The following is a 14,473-nucleotide window of genomic DNA, read 5'->3' as shown; positions in this document are numbered from 1 at the left end:
AGGCCAGGCGCAGTGGCTCACGCCTGTAATCCCAACACTTCAGGAGTCCCAGGCAGGCAGATCACAAGGTAGGAGTTTGAGACCAGCCTGGCCAACATGGCAAAAACCCATCTCTACAAAAAAATACAAAAATTAACCAGGCATGGTGGTGTGTACCTGTTAATTCCAGCTACTCAGGAGGCTGAGGCAGGAGAATTGCTTGAACCCGGGAGGCGGAGGTTGCAATGAGGGGAAATCACACCACTGAACTCCAGTCTGGGCAACAGAGTGAGACTCTGTCTCAAAAAAAAAAAAAGGAGGAAGAACTTGGGGGAGAATGGGAGGCAGAAGAGAATCATCTCCCAGGAAGCACAGAGACTCGGGCAGGGACCCCCATCCTGTAACCACGCACACACCCCACACCCCTCTCCTTGGAAGGAGGGGCCAGGAGGGCCTGAGAGACTCTAGGAGTTGATTTTCCGGAAGTCACAGGAGTGAGTCGCTATGAAACAACCCAGCCCATCCAGGTCAGAGTTCTCACCCAAAGTCCAAAGTCTGCAATTTACCAGCTAATGAAACGAAACAAACTCTGTATCATCAGCTGTATATAATGCCTCTGGGCATCAGTTTCAGTTTCCCAGCTGTTAAATTGTACTAAGAATAGCCTGGGTGTGGTGGCTCATGCCCATAATCCCAGGACTTTGGGAGGTCGAGGCAGGTGGATGAGCTGAGGTCAGGAGTTAGAGACCAGCCTGGCCAACATGGTGAAACCCTGTTACTATTAAAAATAGAAAAATTAGCTGGGCATGATGGCAGGCGCCTGTAATCCCAGCTACTCAGGAGGCTGAGACAGGAGAATCATTTGAACCCAGGAGGTAGTGAGCCAAGATCACACCATTGCACTCCAACCTGGGCGACAGATTGAGACTCTGTCTCAAAAAAAAAAAAAATTGTAATGAAAATACAGCCTACCCCATTGGAGCTGGGTGCAGTGGCTCATGCCCGTAATCCCAACACTTTGGGAGGCCGAGGTGGGCGGATCTCCTGAGGTCAGGAGTTTGAGACCAGTCTGGCCAACCTGGTGAAACTCCGTCTCTACTTAAAATACAAAAAATTAGCCGGGCATGGTGGTACACACCTGTAATCCCAGCTACTCAGGAAGCTGAGGTGGGAGAATCACTTGAACCTGGGAGGTAGAGGTTGCAGTGAGCCAAGATCGTGCCATTGCACTCCAGCCTGGGGGACAAAAGCGAGACTTTGTCTCAAAAAAAAAAAAAAAAAGAAAAGAAAAGAAAATACATCCTACCCTATTTGAATGCTACAAGTGAGAATTAAATAAGATGATATTTAGCAAAGCATTCAGCAAGCAGCTGGCAAACAAGCTCTTCTTCTCCGTACATGCTACTGTGAAAGCAACATTGAATCTGGGCTTCTCTTCCATTCCACCCTGTTGTCCCCAATGTTGTGGACGTTTAAGGGATCCAGCTGGCCACTGGGCCAACCTCACAGCCAGCCTGCACTGTCCCCAAGCCAGGTGGCAGAATCCCAAACTGGTCCTCCTCACTTCTGCACCAATCTTGTGCTAAATACTCAGTGTCCCTGGAACCCCAGCCAAGGTCATCTGTGGAACCTGTGCTTCCAGCATGGCTCTCACTTGGCCACTTGATACCTGCAGGGCAGCCAGGAGTGACCAGGAGCTCTTTGGGTGTCAAACATCTATAGCACCTAGTATAACCTCACCAGCTGTTCCCAAGAAGCCATTTAAGATGCATTGCTAACATTTAAACTGAAAACCAAGTCAGGGTTCGCTGGAACCTGTGAGACCAGGATCTGAGCAGCCAGTTAGCCCAGCACGCCAGGGACCATGTCAGATGGATATCGGGTCATACCAGGAAAGATGAGTGGCAACGTGGAGTTCAATGTACTACTGGTGAATTAAATTGCATATTTCACTCCTTTCAGAAGCACTCACATTCATGGACAGAAAGGAATGCCAAGAAAAGTACTGATCAGTTCTGATGGCCAGGCACGGTGGCTCACGCCTGTAATCCCAAAACTTTGGGAGGCAGAGGCGGGAGGCTCACTTGAGTCCAGGAGTTCAAGACCAGCCTGGGCAACATAGCAAGACCCCGTCTCTACAAATTAATAAAATATTTAAAAATTAGCTGGGCGTGGTGGTGCCACCTGTGGTCCCAGCTATTCAGAAGGCTGAAGTAGGATTACTGCTTGAGCCCAGGACTTCAAGGCTGCAATGAGATATGATCACACCATTACACTCCAACCGCAGGTGACAAAATGAGACCAAAAAAGCAAAAACAAAAACAAAAGACACACAAAAAAAACCTGAGCACAAGGGTATGCCACCCCCGCTCCACTCTACCCCCCGCCAGAAAAGAGGCTCAACTAAGCAAAAGGTTATTTGGCAAATTCCATGGGAAATACTGTACACTCATTAAATATTTAACAAAATTGTGAAAACAAAGTAAGATTTTATAGAGACAAGCTATAAAAAATGTGTGAAATGCTCATAGCTAGCAAAAAAGAAAAGGGTAAGAAGGATGGATAAGCCGCAAAGAGAAATCATCCCATCCTGTGTAGGATGATGTAACTTGAATCCAGAAGGAAGACTGGCCCAACATCAAGTAGGGGACATAGGAAGGGGTGGGCAGAGGGAAGAAAGTCATTTATGTGGCCTCAGGCTCCCAATTCTGCCAGGTTACAATCTCACTTAATGGAGGATTAGGCAAAGGCTCATCATTAAAGGAAGAGTTCGGCTGGGTATGGTGGCTCAGGCCTGTAATCCCAGCACTTTGGGAGACCGAGGCAGGTGGATCACTTGAGGCCAGGAGTTTGAGACCAGCCTGGCCAACATGGTGAAACTCCATCTCTACTAAAAATACAAAAAATTAACCAGGCATGGTGGCGGGCACCTGTAATCCCAGCTACTCAGGAGGCTGAGGCAGAAGAATCGCTTGAACCTGGGAGGTGGAGGTTGCAGTGAGCCAAGATCGCACCACTGCACTCCAGTCTGGGGCAACAGAGTGAGACTCTGTCAAATAAATAAATATATATATAAATAAATAAATAGGAGATACTCGTCTTCAGCCCCTCCTCCTTCCTGCTGGCTGGAATGTAGATGTGATTGCTGATGTTCCAGCAGCCATTCTACACCATGCGGTGGAAGTCACATGCTGAAGATGGTGCAGTAACAAGATACTGTGTAAGAAGCAACAAGGTTCTGTGTAAAGAAGCCTGGACCCCGACATTGAGGGCACCATGCCAACCCTGCATGACCCATTTCTGGGTCTTTTTTTCTTTTCTTTTTTTTTTTTTTTTTTTTGAGACAGAGTCTCCCTCTGTTACCCGAGCTGGAGTGCAGTGATGAGATCTTGGCCCACTGCAATCTCTGCCTCCCAGGTTCAAGCAATTCTCGTGCCTCAGCCTCCCAAGTAGCTAGGAGTACAGGCACGCGCCACCTCATCGAACTAATTTTTGTATTTTTAGTAGAGACAAGGTTTTACCATGTTGCCCAGGCTGGTTTTGAACTCCTGGCCTCAAGTGATCCTCCCGCTTCAGCCTCCCAAGTAGCTAGAACTGTACGTATGCACCACCACACCCAACTATTTATTTTTATTTTTTGTAGAGACAGGGTCTCACTACATTGGCCATGCTGGTCTCATACTCCTGGCCTCAAGTGATCCTCTCTCCTCGTCCTCCCAAAATTCTGGGATGACAGTCACTGCACCTGGCCCAAGAAATACATTTCTATTATTTTTATTTTCTTTCTTTTTTTTTTTTTTTTTTTTTTTTTTTGACACAGTCTCACTCTGTCGCCCAGGCTGGAGTGCAGTGGCGCGATCTCAGCTTACTGCAAGCTCCGCCTCCTGGGTTCACGCCATTCTCCTGCCTCAGCCTCCCAAGTAGCTGAGACTACAGGCACCCGCCACCACGCCCGACTAATTTTTTGTATTTTTAGTAGAGAGGGGGCTTCACCATGTTAGCCAGGATGGTCTCGATCTCCTGACCTCGTGATCCGCCCACCTCGGCCTCCCAAAGTGCTGGGATTACAGGCGTGACCCACTGCGCCTGGCCTATTATTATTATTTTTGAGACGGAGTTTTGCTCCTGTTGCCCAGGCTGGAGTACAATGGCGTGATCTCTGTTCACTGCAACCTCTGCCTCCCGAGTTCAAGCGATTCTCCTGCCTCAGCCTCCTGAGTAGCTGAGATTACAAGCATGATCCACCATGTCCAGCTAATTTTTTTGTATTTTTAGTAGAAACGGGGTTTCTCCATGTTGGTCAGGTTGGTCTTGAACTCCCAACCTCAGGTGATCCACCCGTCTCGGCCTCCGGGATTACAGGTGATCCACTCCGCCTCAGCCTCCCAAAGTGCTGGGATTACAGGGGTGAGCCACTGCACTCAGCCTCTATTATATTTTGTTAAAGCCATTATTTGGTTTTTGGTCTCATACAGCTGAACTGAATATTAACCAATAAATAGAGGAAATAAGAATCTTTTTTGTTAGAAGATGTGGATCAAGGTCTGTAATAGAAGTGGGGTTCCCTGCCAGGCATGGTGGCTCATGCCTGTAATCCCAACACTTTGGGAGGCTGAGGCTGGAGGATCACCTGAGGTCAGGAGACTGAGACCAGCCTGGCCAACATGGTGAAACTCCACCCTGCTATAAATACAAAAATTAGCCAGGCGTGGTGGCAGGTGCCTCTAGTCCCAACCACTGAGGAGGTTGGGACAGGAGAATCCTTGAGCCCAGGAGGCAGAGGTTGCAGCGAGCTGAGATGGCGCCACTACACTCTAGCCTGGGTGACAGAGCGAGACCCCGTCTAACAACAAAAAAAAAAAATTTAAAAAAAAAAATTGGGGCTTCCTGCCAAGATGGGAGACAGAGATAAAAGAGGGGTAGGGGAATTCTCTGAATTGGCAGAACTGGCAGTAGAAGCAAGGCTGATTCCTGGATAAAAAGAAATGGTGAGAGAAGAAATGGGAAAAATCAAGGACATCCCTGCAGTGACAGCTGTTGAGGGTGGGGTCCTAGAAGATGCTGGGGAGTTTACTATGCTAGACCATGTAGGGAAAGGCCTCCTGGCTTGACAGGTTAGGTGCCCATGTTGACAAAGGTTGCTGAGAGCTCAAGGCAAAAAGAGGGATAGTTCCAGGAAATGATAACCCTGGTGATAAACTGTCCCTGCCCTCCCTATCTTCATTGTACAGGCCTAGAAACTTGTGACGACAGAGGTTAGGTGACACCTGCGTGGCACAGCTCGTCTGGAGGGTGATAGGGAAAGCCTTTATCACTAGCAGGGTCAAAATTCCCTAAAGCCTCAGGACTTGGGCAGGCCTCAGCACACTCGTTCATAGTTTGTTTCCATCATTTTATTTTTTTGCTGAGAAGGGAGTCTCGCTATGTTGCCCAGGCTGGTCTCCAACCCCTGGACTGCGGCGATCCTCCCGCCTCGGCCTCCCAGAGTGCTGGGATTACAGGCACTGCACTAGGGGCCGCACCCGGCCCCATCATTTTAATGATTCATAATTACCACGCTTAGAAACCTGCCTCAGATCCATTCCCCACGCAGCAACACCCACCGTCCATTCTCCTGTCCCCTGTACCCATGCACAGCCCTTACACCTGATCTTCAGGGATCTCAACTAGGGCACATGGTCTGGCCAGTGGGGAGCCTTCAATTAGTGCGGCTAGGACGCTGAAGGCCGGATGCAGGGAGCCTCGGTGTCCAGGCAGGAGATCTGGGGTTGCCTGAGATTGGGGCGGGGAGAGCCGGAGACAGTGGGCACAGATGGCGAGGGGTTCATCTCCCCAACACCCCCAACCCAGCTCAGTCTCCAAGGCCCAAGCGGCTGCTTTTTGCGCCACCTGGCGGCCGTCTCCAGCGAGCAGAGTGCGAGTGTCCGTGCCTGCGGGACCCAGTTCCTGTGGGGCTGGCAGGCGTGGGGCGCGCCCAGCTTGGAAAGCCGGGAACCGCGCGGCCAGGGACGGGCAACACTCCGGATTCAACCCCTGCGAGGCCCCGAGACCCAGCGCTCGCAGTCCCAAGGGCGGCGCACGCGTGCCCGGGGTGCTGCGGGGCGCGAGGCGGCCAGATCGAACGTGCGCGCACGCGCCCATTCCACGCCGCGCCGCGCCCCGCACCGCCGCGCGCGCGCACGCACGCCCCGACGCTGGCCTGCGCCGGCCGCTCTCCCACGCGGGGTCCTGGGGGTTTCCGAGCCCGCAGCCTCCGGAAAGCGGGCGCCGCGCGGTATTGCCGCCTGCACCTCGGGCGTGGGGACCCTGCTGCAGCAGCCCTGTTCACACGGGTGACCTCCTGGAGGGCGGGGCGGGGGGGAGTCTGCGCGGGTCAGGCCCCTTGGAGCAGGCTAGGGGCGCCCGGGCCAGGCCGCTCCCACCTGCCAGCAGTGCGGCCAATGAATGCTAGGCCTGGTGATGTCATGCCCCGACCGGACCCTGGTGACGAAAGTCCGAGGTCACCCGTCAGGGAACCAGCGCAGACCCACCCGCGGGGATTCCAGAAGTTTCCACTGCCACCGCGGAGTGCGGCCTCGACCCGCAGCCTTGCGTGTGCCACCACGCTGGCTTGTCTTCTCAGGTGTCCCCGAGTCACCCTTTCCTCCCCCGGAGTCTCCTGTCTCCATGCCCTCCCACCTCATTTCCACTCGCGATCCCATGTTTACACCTCCATTCCCACAGGTGTTCCTTCATCCCCAGGAGTGTCCCACGTCACCTTTTCTGCACCAGTGCCACCTGGACCCCTAACGGGACGGTCCTCGGCCACACTCCCACATGCCTCTCCAACCATGCCACCCCTGTCTGTCGTGGCGGGGGATGCATGGCCCCTTGCTTGGCCTTGCGCTAACTTCCCCCAGCCTCGAGCGAGACCGTCAGGGTGTCCAAGTGTGTCCGTCCGTCTGTGAAAGTCGGTCCCTGCGTTTGTCTGTGCCTGTCGCTGCATGAGGTCGTCCGTCTGCGCGTGTCTGTCTCCACGGGCTTCTGTCCGTCTGTCTGTCACGTGGGTGTCTGCTCCGCCGCTGCAGGTCTTTGGGTCGCGTCTGTCACTGCGCGTTTGTCGTCGGTCGGCGTCTGGCACTGGAGTGCGTCTGGGCCCCGGGGTCTCCGGGTCTCGGCTCCGAGGGAGGGAGAGAGAGGGGAGGTGGCCACCCGGGGAAGCGGGGAGGGGCGGGGGCGGAGACAGTGGGCGGGGGCGGGCGGGGGCGCTGTGCAGCCCGCAGGGGGTGTGTGCGGGGGGCCGGAGGCGGCGGCTGTCAGAGTCGGCTCAGCCTGCGCCGGGGAACATCGGCCGCCTCCAGCTCCCGGCGCGGCCCGGCCCGGCCCGGCTCGGCCGCCTCAGGTGAGTCTCCCTCCCCGCCCGGGACTCTCCTTCCGGCCCGCGTCCGGGGCACCGTGCGCTCCCCGAGGGGTCCAGGCCCCCCTAACGGGACGGCTCCCGCGTCGCCGGGCCTGCCCAGCGCCGCCCTCCACTGCCCCGCACTCGTCCGGAACTCTTCCCCGGCCGCCTCACACTCACCGACGCCCACGCAGGAGCCCAAGCCCGCGGGGACGGCCGCCGCCTCTGCGCTCCGATTCCCGCGGGGACCCCCGAGCGCCCTTTCCCCGATCGCTCCCTAGTCCGGGGCCACTGGAAGACACCCCCTCATTGGGGCGGTACCCGAGCTGCGCAGGTTCCCGGCGCCGGGCTGGGCACCCCCATCCACAGGGCCACAAGCCCAGCGCCCCTGCGCAGCGCCCCGCAGAGGCCCCCTCCCAGGCCCAGGACGCCCCCTCCCGCGGAGACTCCATCTGTATTTTTTGGGAAGGGGAGGCTCAGCGGAAGCCCCGAGTTATAATTAGCGCCACTTGGGTTTCCTAGTTAATCTCCAGCAGCATCACCACCCCCAGCTCAGGACAGTGGGGGCTGGGCGAGGGGTGACCGGCGGGAGAGGGGGGAGTTCCCACCCGGGGAATTTTGATCCTTTGGCTGGAGATGCCGGAACCGTAACAGCTGCTGCCCCCAAAATAGCGCCCCCGCCCCTGCAGCCAGGGATCTCCGGAGCCCCGGGAACACAAGCGTCCCGGCTCGCCCTTCAGGCGGCTCTGCAAGGCCCTTAAGCCCCCAGTCCCCCACCCCAAGTTCCCGGCTCCCGGTTCCCGGCTCGGGGCGGGGAGCGCCGACCTTTTCTCGGTCTCTACTGCCCTCCGCCGGCGGCGGCGTGCACGGCAGCTTCAGACGGATGGGGGGCTCTCGAGTCCTGGGGGACACGGGCTGGCTAGCCTGTTTGCTGGGGCTGGGCTGGGAGCGTGCGCAGCTGATGGGAACCCGCGGGCATCAGTGCTCGGTGCCAGACATTGGATGAGACGGGGCAGGGTTGGGTGGGGAGTGGACTAGGCAGGATTTGGGGGACTCCGGGACCTAAGGCTTCCACACCCTGAATGCCCAGCCCACCGTCCCCCAGGGCCCCGGGCCTGGCCAACGCAGGAGAGCGGGGCTGCGCCTTCAGGCCGCAGCAAGCTCCCCCAGCGGCGCCGCCCGTCCGTGAGGCCGCGCCCCTGTCGGGTGGCCTGTGCGTGGACTGAGGCCTCTGGTGCCCGCACTGCACGAGCTGGGCTCGGCCCAGTTCCGGGAAGAGGTGAGGGCGGTGGACCCCTGGGGGGTAGAGAGGGTGCTCCTCTCTGTTCCCTTCATTTGTCTGGATGTAAGTGTCTGCCTGATCTCTGTCCCCTCCTGCCTGATGGCCTGTGTCCTTGTCTCTGCCTGTCTCCTTCTCTCCCTCCCTGTCTCCCCTCATCTTTGCCAACCTGCCCCACCTCCTCTGCAGCTGAGCGATAACCCTTGGGCCGACCATGTCCTAATCTCCTCCCTCCTGGCTTCTCCACCGACCCTTCACCCTTTCCCTTTCTTTCTCCCAGCAGACACCGCCTGCCCTGCAGCCATGAGGCCCCCGCAGTGTCCCCTGCACACGCCTTCCCTGGCTTCTCCACTCCTTCTCCTCCTTCTCTGGCTCCTGGGAGGAGGAGTGGGGGCTGAGGGCCGGGAGGATGCAGAGCTGCTGGTGACTGTGCGTGGGGGCCGGCTGCGGGGCATTCGTCTGAAGACCCCCGGGGGCCCCGTCTCTGCTTTCCTGGGCATCCCCTTTGCGGAGCCACCCATGGGACCTCGTCGCTTTCTGCCACCGGAGCCCAAGCAGCCTTGGTCAGGGGTGGTAGATGCTACAACCTTCCAGAGTGTCTGCTACCAGTATGTGGACACCTTATACCCAGGTTTTGAGGGCACCGAGATGTGGAACCCCAACCGTGAGCTGAGTGAGGACTGCCTCTACCTCAACGTGTGGACACCATACCCCCGGCCTACATCCCCCACCCCTGTCCTCGTCTGGATCTATGGGGGTGGCTTCTACAGTGGGGCCTCCTCCTTAGACGTATATGATGGCCGCTTCTTGGTACAGGCCGAGAGGACTGTGCTGGTGTCCATGAACTACCGGGTGGGAGCCTTTGGCTTCCTGGCCCTGCCCGGGAGCCGAGAGGCCCCGGGCAATGTGGGTCTCCTGGATCAGAGGCTGGCCCTGCAGTGGGTGCAGGAGAACGTGGCGGCCTTTGGGGGGGACCCGACATCAGTGACGCTGTTTGGGGAGAGCGCGGGTGCTGCCTCAGTGGGCATGCATCTGCTGTCCCCGCCCAGCCGGGGTCTGTTCCACAGGGCCGTGCTGCAGAGCGGTGCCCCCAATGGACCCTGGGCCACGGTGGGCATGGGAGAGGCCCGCCGCAGGGCCACACAGCTGGCCCACCTTGTGGGCTGTCCCCCAGGCGGCACTGGTGGGAATGACACAGAGCTAGTAGCCTGCCTTCGGACACGACCAGCGCAGGTCCTGGTGAACCACGAATGGCATGTACTGCCTCAAGAAAGCGTCTTCCGGTTCTCCTTCGTCCCTGTGGTAGATGGAGACTTCCTCAGTGACACCCCAGAGGCCCTTATCAACGCGGGAGACTTCCATGGCCTGCAGGTAACTAGTGACTGGCGGGGGTGAAGCTGGCTCCTCTGGGTCCCAACAGTCCCTCCCCTCCCCACAGGGACCCAGGCATGAGGGCTTCTCTAGACCGATTCCCAGAAGTCCCAGAAGTCCTCCCTGAAGGCTCAGATCCCAGGGTGGTCGGCAGGGCAGACACGAAAGCCACCACGGGTCTATTTTCTGTTTCTCTGAGTCCCTCCCCCGATTTCGTCCTCTCTCTGTCCATGGTTCCAGGTCTGTAACTGTTCATCTCTCTGGCTCTTTGTCTGTCCATCTGTTTCTGTCTACTTGTCTGTCTGTGCCTGTCCCTCCATCCCACCCCCCTCTCCATCACCCCCAGGTGCTGGTGGGTGTGGTGAAGGATGAGGGCTCATATTTTCTGGTTTACGGGGCCCCAGGCTTCAGCAAAGACAACGAGTCTCTCATCAGCCGGGCCGAGTTCCTGGCCGGGGTGCGGGTCGGGGTCCCCCAGGTAAGTGACCTGGCAGCCGAGGCTGTGGTCCTGCATTACACAGACTGGCTGCATCCCGAGGACCCGGCACGCCTGAGGGAGGCCCTGAGCGATGTGGTGGGCGACCACAATGTCGTGTGCCCCGTGGCCCAGCTGGCTGGGCGACTGGCTGCCCAGGGTGCCCGGGTCTACGCCTACGTCTTTGAACACCGTGCCTCCACGCTCTCCTGGCCCCTGTGGATGGGGGTGCCCCACGGCTACGAGATCGAGTTCATCTTTGGGATCCCCCTGGACCCCTCTCGAAACTACACCGCGGAGGAGAAAATCTTCGCCCAGCGACTGATGCGATACTGGGCCAACTTCGCCCGCACAGGGTCAGCAGTGCAGAGGGAGAGGAGGCTGGGCAGGACAGGAGTCAGGGGTGGGGAGACACACAAAAAGAGGCAGACACACAGAGACAGAAAGGATGGGTAGGACAGGGGCAGGATAGGACAGCCAGAGAGGGACATGCTCACAAAGGAGATAAAAGGGGAGAGCAAAAGAAAGGAGACAGAGTAGGCAGAGGTGGTCTTGCAGAGGCAGACAGAGGCAAAGAAAAGTGAGGAAGAGATGAGATAGACAAGGAGGGGGTGAGCCTCACCCCTGTAATCCCAGCCCTTTGAGAGGCCAAGGTGGGAGGATCCCTTGAGGCCAGGAGTTTGAGACCAGACTGGACAACATAACAAGACCCCGACTCTTGAAAAAAAAAAATTACAAAACTTAGCCAGGTATAGTGGCTGGTGCCTGTAGTCCCAGCTACTTGGGAAGCTGAGGCAGGAGGATTGCTTGAGCCTGGGAGGTTGAGGCTGCAGTGAGCTATGACGGTGCCACTGCACTCCAGCCTGAGCGACCCTATCTCTAGAAGAAGAAGAAAAAAAAAAAAAAAAAAAGACGGCAGACCAAGACAAAGCAGTTGGAGCTGGATTAAATCAAACCAGTGATGATTCACTAGCAGTGACACATTCTCTCACACACACACCTGTTTACCTGGATCAAGAAGAGGACAATGAAATCTAGCATCGGATGGTGGTGGTTAAAAAATGTGATGTTTGTAGACATAGGACCCGTCCTGGTTATTTAGGAAGGGCTTAAGACATCCTAGCCATTTTTTTAGTGGGAGAAACAAAGATGGAACAGAAAAGCTGAGGGAAACGGAGAGGAGACGGAGCATAGGCGGAAGGGAAGACCCCATGAGCGGGCACACTGGAGAAGGGAAAGAAGTGACTTGGTGGTGGGAGGGAGGGGACGGGCTCTCTGGGGCTCTCCGCAGAGCTGAAGAGTCCGGGTCCCATGGGGTTGGGGGCCGCCTCCTCCCACTGCCCGTCTAGACTGAGCCTTCCCTTCCTTCCGCAGGGACCCCAATGAGCCCCGAGACCCCAAGGCCCCGCAATGGCCCCCGTACACGGCGGGGGCTCAGCAGTACGTGAGTCTGGACCTGCGGCCGCTGGAGGTGCGGCGGGGGCTGCGCGCCCAGGCCTGCGCCTTCTGGAACCGTTTCCTCCCCAAATTGCTCAGCGCCACCGGTACGCAGGGGCCAGCGGGCAGCGGCTGGGAGGAGGGGAGTGGGAGCTGGCCAGGTGTAACCCCTCTCTTCTCCCCCTAGCCTCGGAGGCTCCCAGCACCTGCCCAGGCTTCACCCATGGGGAGGCGGCTCCGAGGCCCGGCCTCCCCCTGCCCCTCCTCCTTCTCCACCAGCTTCTCCTCCTCCTCCTCTCCCACCTCCTGCGGCTGTCACCACGGCCTCTTCCCCTACGGCCACAGAGGCCCCTCCTCTAATGAGTGGTCGGACAGTGGGGAAGGGCCCCACTCAGGGATCTCAGACCCAGTGACCCCTTCCTCCTCAAACCAAGAGACTCACACTGGACAGGGCAGGAGGAGGGGACTGTGCCTCCCACCCTTCTCAGGGACCCCCACGCCTTTGTTGTTTGAATGGAAATGGAAAAGCCAGTATTCTTTTATAAAATTATCTTTTGGAACCTGAGCCTGACACTGGGGGGAAGAGGGAGGCCCTGGGCTGGGTAGCACCCCCCATTGGGCTATAACGGTCAACCATTTCTGTCTCTTCTTTTTCCCCCAACCTCCCCCTCCTGTCCCCTCTGTCCCCCTGTCTTCCGGTCATTCTTTTCTCCTCCTCTCTCCTTCCTGCTGTCCTTCTCTGGCCCCGCCTCTGCCCTCATCCTCCCTCTCGTCTTTCGCACATTCTCCTGATCCTCTTGCCACCGTTCCACGTGGTCGCCTGCATTTCTCCGTGCGTCCTCCCTGCACTCATGCCCCCACCCACCCGCCCAAATGTCCGATCCCCGACCTTCTTCGTACGGTCCTCCCCCGCGCCTCGCCGGGCGCCCTGGCCACAGACACGCTCGACGAGGCGGAGCGCCAGTGGAAGGCCGAGTTCCACCGCTGGAGCTCCTACATGGTGCACTGGAAGAACCAGTTCGACCACTACAGCAAGCAGGATCGCTGCTCAGACCTGTGACCCCGGCGGGACCCCCAAGTCCCCCGCTCCGCCCGGCCTCCTAGCTGTATATACTATTTATTTCAGGGCTGGGCTATAACACAGAGAAGCCCCAGACCCTGCCCATCCCCACTCCACCCCCGACGTCCCCCGGGGCTCCCGGTCCTCTGCATGTCTCGGACTGAGCTCCCTCCCCCGCGGTGCCTTTGCCCCTCTGGGCTGCCAATAAACTGTTACAGCCATGGGAGTGTGCGCAACTAGGGAGCCAGGGGTAGGGGCAGAACGCCGGAATCACGGGGGCCGAGTCTATGCAGCAGCGGGGCTGCAGGTCAAGAAACAGGCGAGATCCGAGGCGGCCCCAAGGCGCCTGCTCATTCCAGCGAACGCCAGTCCCCCGCCCTGCCCCGCCGGGCGGAGCTCGCGCCTGCGCAATGAGGCCCGCGGGTCGGCAGGCTGGCACGGCGGAGGGGCGGAGCGCGGCAGAGCATTGTGGGAGCACCTGGGTCGATGCCGCTAGGTGGTTGCCGCTTGCTGCCTGCGGTGATCAACGAGGCCCGGGGAGCGCTTCCCCAGCCTGCGCGCCAGTCCTGCGGCAGCTGACCAAAGAACCGGAGTCGAAAGGAAGTGTTGGGGCCTGAGGTCGCTCCGCGCCGCTAGGAAGACGCTGTGCCTGGCCTGGGACCTCCGCTCCCGCCCACCGCCCTGGAGCTGCTGAGGGACGTCCACGTGGGCCTGCCTCCGCCGAGCCGCGGCCCTGCCCGCCTGGCGCTGCTCTCGGGCCACTACCTTTACTACCACTACGGCTGCGATGGCCTAGACGACCGCGGTTGGGGCTGCGGCTACCGCACTCTGCAGACGCTGTGCTCGTGGCCGGAGGGCCAGCCCGCAGGCGTACCCGGACTGGCCGCCGTGCAGGCGGCCCTGGAGGACATGGGCGACAAGCCCCCCGGCTTCCGGGGCTCCCAGGACTGGATCGGCTGCGTGGAGGCCAGCCTCTGCCTTGCTCACTTCGGAGGGCCCCAGGGGCGCCTCTGCCACGTACCCCAGGGAGCGGGGCTGCACGGGGAGCTGGAGAGGCTTTACTCCCACTTCGCAGGGGGCGGGGGCCCAGTCATGGTTGGGGGGGACGCGGATGCCAGGTCTAAGGCATTGCTGGGAATCTGCATCGGGTCAGGCACGGAAGCCTACGTCCTGGTATTGGACCCTCACTACTGGGGCGCTCCAAAAAGCCCCAGTGAACTACAAGCTGCTGGGTGGGTGGGCTGGCAAGAGGTGAGTGCAGCCTTTGACCCCAACTCCTTCTACAACCTGTGCTTGACCAGCCTTAGCTCCGAACAGCAGCAGCACACCTTGGACTGAGGGCAAAGTTACAGAACTGAGATTCTCGGGTCCCAGGCACGCACCTTTGTACCTCCCACTGGTGTCCCTGCAGAGCCTGGCGCTTTTGACATCAATAATAAAAGTGGCAGGGCTGAGCAACACCTCAGGAGTTACTGTGGAAGGATGGGGGAGGTA

General features: G+C 58.5%; 2 protein-coding genes across 7 annotated transcripts; both read left to right on the top strand.

Moving 5' to 3' along the window:
• The first annotated feature begins 6,238 nt into the window (after positions 1-6,238).
• Positions 6,239-13,200, top strand: ACHE (acetylcholinesterase (Cartwright blood group)). 6 transcript variants are annotated; one of them, XM_023197273.1, is made up of 5 exons: positions 6,239-6,601; positions 8,920-10,007; positions 10,354-10,838; positions 11,857-12,026; positions 12,858-13,200. In XM_023197273.1, exons 1-5 carry the CDS (start codon positions 6,424-6,426, stop codon positions 12,977-12,979), a joined length of 2,043 nt encoding a protein of 680 aa, XP_023053041.1. In that variant the 5' UTR covers positions 6,239-6,423; the 3' UTR covers positions 12,980-13,200. The 6 variants fall into 6 exon arrangements, with proteins under 6 accessions (XP_023053041.1, XP_023053044.1, XP_023053045.1 ...); XM_023197276.3 differs by lacking the exon at positions 6,239-6,601 and adding an exon at positions 7,032-7,103 and having other exon boundaries at positions 8,917-10,007; positions 12,107-13,200; XM_023197277.1 differs by lacking the exon at positions 6,239-6,601 and adding an exon at positions 7,134-7,360.
• A 176-nt stretch (positions 13,201-13,376) lies between these two features.
• Positions 13,377-14,437, top strand: UFSP1 (UFM1 specific peptidase 1 (inactive)). Its single transcript, XM_023197282.3, has one exon. It carries the CDS (start codon positions 13,889-13,891, stop codon positions 14,315-14,317), a length of 429 nt encoding a protein of 142 aa, XP_023053050.1. The 5' UTR covers positions 13,377-13,888; the 3' UTR covers positions 14,318-14,437.
• Positions 14,438-14,473: the final 36 nt, after the last annotated feature.

The sequence above is a fragment of the Piliocolobus tephrosceles genome, chromosome 8, assembly GCF_002776525.5.
Source record: "Piliocolobus tephrosceles isolate RC106 chromosome 8, ASM277652v3, whole genome shotgun sequence".
Classification (NCBI taxonomy): Eukaryota; Metazoa; Chordata; class Mammalia; order Primates; family Cercopithecidae; genus Piliocolobus; species Piliocolobus tephrosceles.
This window is presented reverse-complemented; position numbering and strand designations above follow the sequence as displayed.

Excerpts from the sequence above, each read along its gene's own strand:
- ACHE (XM_023197273.1), top strand. The coding sequence starts at position 6,424 with ATGCTAGGCCTGGTGATGTCATGCCCCGACCGGACCCTGGTGACGAAA. Across the intron at positions 10,839-11,856 it reads GCCAACTTCGCCCGCACAGG|GGACCCCAATGAGCCCCGAG; the intron begins GTCAGCAGTGCA and ends TTCCTTCCGCAG. Across the intron at positions 12,027-12,857 it reads CAAATTGCTCAGCGCCACCG|ACACGCTCGACGAGGCGGAG; the intron begins GTACGCAGGGGC and ends CCCTGGCCACAG.
- UFSP1 (XM_023197282.3), top strand. The coding sequence starts at position 13,889 with ATGGGCGACAAGCCCCCCGGCTTCCGGGGCTCCCAGGACTGGATCGGC.